The sequence below is a fragment of the Morone saxatilis genome, unplaced genomic scaffold (assembly GCF_004916995.1).
Source record: "Morone saxatilis isolate NCDOM2014 unplaced genomic scaffold, NCSU_SB_2.0 Contig16, whole genome shotgun sequence".
Lineage (NCBI taxonomy): Eukaryota > Metazoa > Chordata > Actinopteri > Moronidae > Morone > Morone saxatilis.
The window spans coordinates 5703664-5711308 of record NW_023339718.1 but is presented as its reverse complement, the minus strand read 5'-3'; the positions used below and the strand labels follow the sequence as shown (position 1 = coordinate 5711308).

General features: G+C 41.8%; 2 protein-coding genes across 3 annotated transcripts in view; both read left to right on the top strand.

The window, feature by feature from the left end:
• The window catches only part of LOC118325491 (adenylate kinase isoenzyme 5-like), a 7165-nt gene extending 3106 nt beyond the window's left edge, over positions 1–4059 (top strand). Inside the window, exons 5-9 of the mRNA XM_035658200.1 lie at positions 2074–2246; positions 2346–2459; positions 2589–2780; positions 3817–3901; positions 4010–4059. Of these exons, the coding sequence (XP_035514093.1) occupies positions 2074–2246; positions 2346–2459; positions 2589–2780; positions 3817–3901; positions 4010–4059 (614 nt within the window). The remainder of the gene's footprint in view (positions 1–2073; positions 2247–2345; positions 2460–2588; positions 2781–3816; positions 3902–4009) is intronic.
• A 2609-nt stretch (positions 4060–6668) lies between these two features.
• On the top strand, positions 6669–7262 carry LOC118325628 (myosin light chain 1, cardiac muscle-like). Of its 2 annotated transcripts, XM_035658373.1 has the most exons (2): positions 6669–6683; positions 6726–7262. In XM_035658373.1, exons 1-2 carry the CDS (start codon positions 6669–6671, stop codon positions 7260–7262), a joined length of 552 nt encoding a protein of 183 aa, XP_035514266.1. The 2 variants fall into 2 exon arrangements, with proteins under 2 accessions (XP_035514266.1, XP_035514265.1); XM_035658372.1 differs by having other exon boundaries at positions 6669–7262.
• The last annotated feature ends 383 nt before the right edge of the window (positions 7263–7645 follow it).

Sequence of the window (7645 nt, the reverse complement as noted above, 5' to 3'; positions counted from 1 at the left end):
GCACAACCTGCTTGTCACCGCGATGACCTTTGAACTTCTCTGCAGTACAAATGCCTTCAGCTGCCAATGTCACGGCCAAGGCTGGCAGCACTGGCTTTGTCCCGGATGTCGTCCTCCCTCCACTGCCCATGGCAACCCCACCACCCCAACCCCCGCACCACCACCAACCCAACAAAGCCAGACAAATGATTTCGATTTGTCCTCTGCAGTCCGGGGAAGAAGTTATCGATACAATCCGCCAAATGATGTCAAGGATTTGTCAGCAAAGCTTATGAATGACAAAAACAGCCCACCTCCTTCCACTCCCCTTCCTCCCCCTCCTAACCTAAAAACACCTCTACTGCAGGCCAAGAAGATTGAGAGCCAGGAAACTTTATTGATTTCTTCTCCCTGCATCCTCACCCTCACCTTCTTAAATAGAAGCTCAGGCTACAAAGGCCAGAGCAGCAGCTTTTGTGTGCTAAAATGTGGCTAAAAGCTTTCTGGAAGGTTGAGGGAAGGGATTGAATTGGATATTGCATCTAATGCTGCCTCCAGCAGATGGGCTTTACAGCCGACTGAAGGAAAGGAGCTGGCTGGACGGCTGTTTGACTGGCTGGCTGACATCTCCACATCCCCTCTTTCCTTTAGCTTGAGTTGTTTGTGAAAAAGATCAGTGGGATGGTGGGTAAATAGATCAACTTTGTGCTGCTGACAAAAGAGGGTGTTGGAAGGGTAGTGGGCTGAGCTGATGCCATTGAGAAGCGGCCTGACAGAAGGGTGTGATGCCAAAGATGGTATGTCTGGCTGGGAGTGGACGTGCTAAATGAGGGCTGGCGAACAGTGCAGAAATGGAGAATAAATAAGAAGAGGGAGGAGCAGTGCGGAGCATGTGAATGCCAAAAGTGGACATGTAATGAGAGCGATCAAAGACAAGACAAATACTGTGGTGTGCAAAAAAACATACAGAGATACAAAGATTAATTTAAGGAGCATTTAAGGAGACTTAAGACCACAGTATGCTTCAAACAAAGCACTCATCAGATCAACACCAAACAAGAGCCTTTCTCGGACGGCAGATTTAGGGTTGAGGGCTGCGTCTGCAATATTTGTAAGTGTCTAAAACAGACAATCAGACAATCACTTTAGCGTTTGAACTTTACTCTCAAGCTTTTTATTAATTGAAAAACTGGTGCTTGAGTCTTCAAGATATGAAGGGGCCTGACTATCATATCTAGAAAAGAAGTGCCAATTAAGGGTACAACTTCTTTAAGCAGCCTAGTTGGGATTGGATCTAACAGACAGGTTGATGGCTTCGATGAAGAAATTATTGAAGTTAACTGATGAAGACTGGATAGCAGAAAAACATTCTAAATATATATATAGGTTTGGGCATTATGGTAAAACTTTTGATCTTGGAGAGCCTGCAATACTTATTTAAGGTATTTGGTGACTTTCTTCTAATATGCATATTTATTATCAGAATTTCATAAAGTCATTTGCTACTTAATTTGGGGATAACATGGCTCACTAGCTTGTCGACTCTCTGGTCAAGCCTGCGCCTACAGTGCTGAAGAGGGAACTAGGGTAGTCTTATTTTCTTCTAAGTTGGCTGATTAATAGGCCTTCCTTTCTGGCATTACGGAGGCCCTTTCTATAATTTTAAGATTATTTGCAAAATAAGCCGATATTCTAATATTTCGAAGCGCGCCATTTTGCTTTCTATTTCGCTTGTTTCTTGCTTTAATTGGCGAGTTTGATGGTTGTACCACGGTGCTAGTTTCCTATGTTTTATTATTTTCTGTTTTCTAGGAGCGATAGAATCTAATGTTGATCGCAGAGAGCCTGCAGCACTATTAACAAGATTATCAATTTGGGAGTGACTAAAGGTGGCTGACTGCAGTATAGAATCTCTCTCTATCTCCCCCTGGTGAGAAGATGGTTTCTGTCATTTTAGGTCATTCTTATCACCCTCACATTTGTTGTTATTGGAACATATATATGGTAAAAACATGTTCTCTCTCTTGAACTAAGTTAGCACAGCCATATTCAACCAAACTCCATGTTCTAATGTCATTCTTTTATTCCCAACAGGTGGTCCAGGAAGTGGGAAGGGAAGTCAGGCAGCTAGGCTAGCTTGCTGCTTCAACCTCAGAGTCGTTTCATTGGACGAGCTGCTCAGAAGGCAGCTGCTAAGCCACGCCTCCCCCAGCAGGAAGTGGAGGGTTATTTCAGAAATGATGGGCCATGGAGAGCTGGGACCACAGGTCAGAGTCTTTAACCCTGAACTACCAATCATGACCTTTAACCAGACCTTGAACACATCACCTGTGATTAGACACTGTAAACAAACGCTCTGTTTGTAGGAGGAGACGATCTCAGAGCTGAGAAGACAGTTGATTGCTCAGCAGGAGGTCAGAGGGTTCGTCGTGGATGGATTCCCTCCAGACGTCCACCAGGCTCTTAGCTTCCAGGAACAGGTACGGACCAATCAGAGAGCTATTTGGACAGTAGGTTGCTTCAAATTTCAACTTCTCCTTTTTATTTGTATGACACAGCGTCAGTAACAGGAAATACCTCACATTTACTCCGTTCTGCCCGCCATTCAGATTGGTTCTCCTGATCTGGTGATGCTGCTACTCTGCTCCAATGAGACGCTGCGCTGTCGTCTGCAGCGACGAGCCACTCAGCTTGGTCTCCTAGGAGACAATAGCCACGCCCTGCAGAGACGCCTGGAGACATTTCAGAGAGACATCGTCTCCATCAGCAGATACTACAGACAACTACACCTGCTGACACAGGTACACCTGATGATACAGCTACACCGGCTGACTAGTGCTGCCCCCTAATAAATGACTTAACCATTCAACTTTATCGCTGAGAAGAGTCTATTGAACTGTTGTGTGATCAGATGCACTAACAGATGAGGAAGAGGACTTGGTTGTGCTTCAATACAACTTTCTCTGTAATCTTTCTTCCTTGTCGCTGTCTGAAGGGAGTTTCTCTCTTCAGTGTTTGGCTACACCAAAGCACCAGAATTACCTGACTGAACCGTCTGTATTCTGTGGTTTATTTCTGTCCTCTCTACATCTTTTGGTGAATTACATTAATCAGTTCCTCTTATTCACTTTGTCTTTGTGGGGCTTTTGTTGTACTTGTAGTGGCGTGTTGAGTGTGGTTGTGACTGATCTCTACCACTGTCTCTCCTCCATTATGGAGATTGACAGTGGGCAGTACTGCTCCTGCACAAAGTGGAGAGGCAGACAGCGACAGAGAGCTAATAAAAGATCAGGTAAATAAAGCTCAATATAGCTGATATGGATCAGTTAAAAAAATGCCTTGATTGTCATGGACACTGATCTTTAAGATCAGTCTGTACTTTTGTATGCTTTCATATTGGCGGGCAGTGTGAGAGGAGAGATTCTCCACAAGAGAAATGTTAACGATGTCACACTGGAGCTCTGGCAGGAACTTCACTGTTCTCAATTACTTAAATCCTGTGGCGGGTCTGTATGTGGATCACAAGAACCCAAAACTTATGTTACTTAACCATATGTTTATTTTTCTTCTTTTGAGAGGTGATGGCTTAAAAACTATGAATGAGCTGTCTGTAGCCAGACCGGGAGCTGGAAGGACAGGGGGAGTTTAAACACTACTAGGAGCAGAGGGATGCAGCGGGCAATTCTGCCAGGGAGTGGGGCCCGAATGAGAGTTGATTATTGGCTTTATCTAACAACTGCTAGTTGACAAAGAAGAACTTTAGTTGGGGGCAACTCTACTGCTTACACAGCTACAACTGAACAACAAACTAACATTTCTGTGTGTGTTTGTGTGTAGGTGGATGCAGACAGAGATGAGGAGGTGGTATTTGCTGATTTGAGTTCAGCCATCAGAGAGAAACTGCTTCCCAAGGATTTATCAGGTATTGATCTTTAAAGTGTCATTATATCTTCGGCTGTCTGTATTGATCACTGATCATATACAGATTGAGACAACATGAATACTGATTGATCTCTTAATGTGTGTCCAGATTTTGCTGATATTCCAGAATGTAGCAGTGTGATCAGATGTCAACAATAACTCAGTATGAACCTAGACTCTGTTAATAATAATAATTAATAATCAAGTCTGTGTTCCCTCTGTTTACCTGTATAACACCTAATTATTAACTGTTTATTTATTATTGTTCACTACCTGTTTATTACCCTTTTATCATTCATTTATTACCAGTTTATTAACTCCTTATTACCTACCTGTTTTTTAACCTGTTTTTTTAACCTGTTTATTACCTGTTTGTTACTTGTTTACTACCTGTTTACTTCCCGTTTATTACTGTTTACTACCTGTTCATCACCATTTATCACGTTATTACCTGTTTATTACCTGTAAAACATGATGTATGCCAAGTGTGTGTTCTGACTTTTGGGTGTATGTTACTGTTAGAGTGCTACAGTCAGTATGAGTATATTTAAATTTTAAATGTTCATTTTCTGTTAAAAGTCGATTTTGATTAACTTTATGTTCTTTCATGGGTATTCTAGTTGTTGGTTTTTTTGGTTGAAGGCATTTAGTGTCGCTTTGGATTAAAGCCTCAGCTTGATAAATGTAATATAATGGTATTCAGTCTAAACTCGCACATATTCAATAACTCACCCTGGTAACCGTCACCAATGACACAACATAATCCACCCCATTATAAGTGAGTCAACATTATTATTATAAAGTATGTGATCACGTTATATGTAGTAATCAATATGGGCACATTATCATTATTATCATGATTCAGTTGAGTTCTATCCTAAAATATTAAAAATATATAAAACTTCAGATCATTTCATGTAAGTGTAATATTGTGACTGTATTCCCTGAATAAGGAAGTTGTTGATTGTTCTCACGTGTCCTCACTGTCTGTGTGATTATTGTGCCGCTGATCTTTCAGAAGGATTTGTTATTGAAACATAAAGTGATTTCTCCTCAGCCAAAGTTGGTTTGTGACTTTGTTTTATCTATAAATCTATTCTATAAAGAATTTCTCTAAAACATTCAATATTTCCACAACTAAATACCTGCCCCTGGTCGTTTTGGGGGGGGGGGGGATCACCTAAAAACCTTTCCCTGTATTTTGAAGGTAGCATTTTAATTAATTTTCATGGGAAAAGAATTATAATATGTCAGGATTACAGTATCAAAAATATGTGGTTATAATGGGGGTCGATAGGACCAAATTGGGCCTGGGGTTAAAGGGTGTAGGTATATATGCAAATCTCCTATTCTATACACCTTGCAATAATTCAATTCAATTCAATTCAATTTTATTTGTATAGCGCCAATTCAAAACAGAAGTTATCTCAGGACACTTTTCAAATAGAGCAGGTCTAGACGAAGAGAAGCAGAGAGAGAGACAGACAGAGAGAGAGAGAGAGAGAGAGAAGAGAAGAGGACGGAGAAAGCTAGCACTGAATAGTAGTGTAATAAACAAATCCTGACAAAGTTTCATACAATTAGCCTTTGAACTGACAGATACATTGAAATCAGATAAGCAGAATGTACACGTTTGGTCCCCCAAGGTGCCTCGAGGGTTAATAGTCAAAGTTAAAAATCACCTTCAGGTATTAGTAGAGTCACAGTCTTTCTAAAATCAAAACAGTAAAAAGTGAGTTTGATTTTCTGGTTTTTATCTTCAGACCCTCTGTAGGACACTATCAGCGCTGTTATTTAAAGACTGAAGGACACAGAGCATCATGGGTAATCACTGTCCTTATCACAGCAGGGAATGTTAATGAAAACATATCTGACAACACCTCTGGGGACAAGAGACTGAAATAGACTGAAGAGACAGACAGACAGTCAGAGAGAAAGTCAAAGACCACAGTTAGAAGGAATAAAAACAGCAGGGTTCTGCAGCCTTTAATATCCTAAGACACATTTTTGGCCAAAGAAAAGAGAAATAAATGTCTGGAGCCATCATATGTGTAAACCAGCAAACTAATCCAGAGTCCAGAGCTAAAAACCTGGTCAGAGTTCGTAATGTATGACACACAGTTTAGTTGATGAAATGTTGAAACCTGTGTTTAATGGATACACAATTTTTACAACTGGAGAATGTTAGACTCACTTTAGAACAACAGCAATGATAAATGTTAACAATTCACTGTTGATCATTTCACTGATAGGAGCTAAAGAGCCACAGGTTGCAGACTGCTGTACAAGAATGAAAAATAAAATTACAGGTTTAAAAGGTACCCAAAAACATGACTTAATTATTATTTACTTACAGTAATGTGAGTAGTTGTAATTTGTTACTATGACCCTTCCTTCAACATGTGAATCAGTATTTGACTGTTGTATAGTGTGATTGATAGATTGTTGTCATGGTAACAGCCGCTGTCCGATGACTCCTAAAGTTTGAATAAAACTTTATTATACTGGTATTATACTGGTTCCTGTTGGTTCCTGCAGGTCAGAGTTCCTGAGAGGATCTTGTCCAAACTGGTTCAGATTCTACTGGAAGCGTTTTATCTTCTGTCTCTTATCATCTCTTTGAGTGTTTCTATTCCAGTTTCATTCCTTCTTTGGTCAGCTGCTCTCTGTCTCTCTCTCCATTCCATCATTCTCTCCTGCCTCGCTTACCCACCTCTTCCTGCTATAAAGCTGCTGAATCCTCCATCCCTGTCCGTCTTCTGTGCAGCATGGCTCCGAAGAAAGTGGAACCAAAGAAGACAGAGGTGAAGAAGGTGGAGGCAAAGAAGGAGGAACCGGCTCCACCTCCCAAACCCGTGGAGCCAGAGCCCAAACTTCCCGAGGTGGACCTGAAGAGCATCGTGGTGGAGTTCACCCCCGATCAGATCGAGGAGTTCAGAGACGCCTTCACACTGTTCGATGAGACACCTGCAGGCGAGATGAAGATCACCTACGCTCAGTGTGGAGACGTGATGAGAGCGTTGGGCCACAACCCCACCAACGAGGAGGTGCTGAAGCTCCTGGGGAGGCCGAAGGCGGAGGAGATGCACGTCAACCTGCTGGACTTTGACACCTTCCTGCCGATGCTGCAACACGTGGCCAAGTCCAAGGAGCAGGGCACCTTTGAGGACTTCGTGGAGGGTCTGAGGGTATTCGACAAGGAAGGCAACGGCACGGTGATGGGGGCAGAGCTCCGCCACGTCCTCTCCACACTGGGAGAGAAGATGACAGAGAACGAGGTGGACCGGCTGATGGTGGGACAGGAGGATGCGAACGGACACATCAACTACACCGAGTTTGTCAAACACATCCTGGCCGGGTAGAAGATAGGTTGTTGTTCTAATGGACTGACGTTCTTTAGGTTTCCACTCTGTCTGACTTTAATAAAACATCTTCAGTTCATCTCTTTATGAGGTTGTTCACTTTGTTCAGACAGTTCAGGATAAACGTGAAAAGTTTATCTACCAAACAGCTGAGTGTTCCTCCTCCCAGTTCCTCCTCACTAATAGTGATGTGTTTGTTGTTTGTCGAGGAGTTGACCAACAGTTTTTTTCTTTCACTCTTTTAATATTATTGAAATCACAATATGAGTGTGATATGTAAATCACAGAAGTTTCAGTTTGTTTGATATGAAGGTAAAATATGACAGACAGCATTATAGTGAATACTGACAATGTTTGTTACAGACCAACTAAGAAATCCTCAT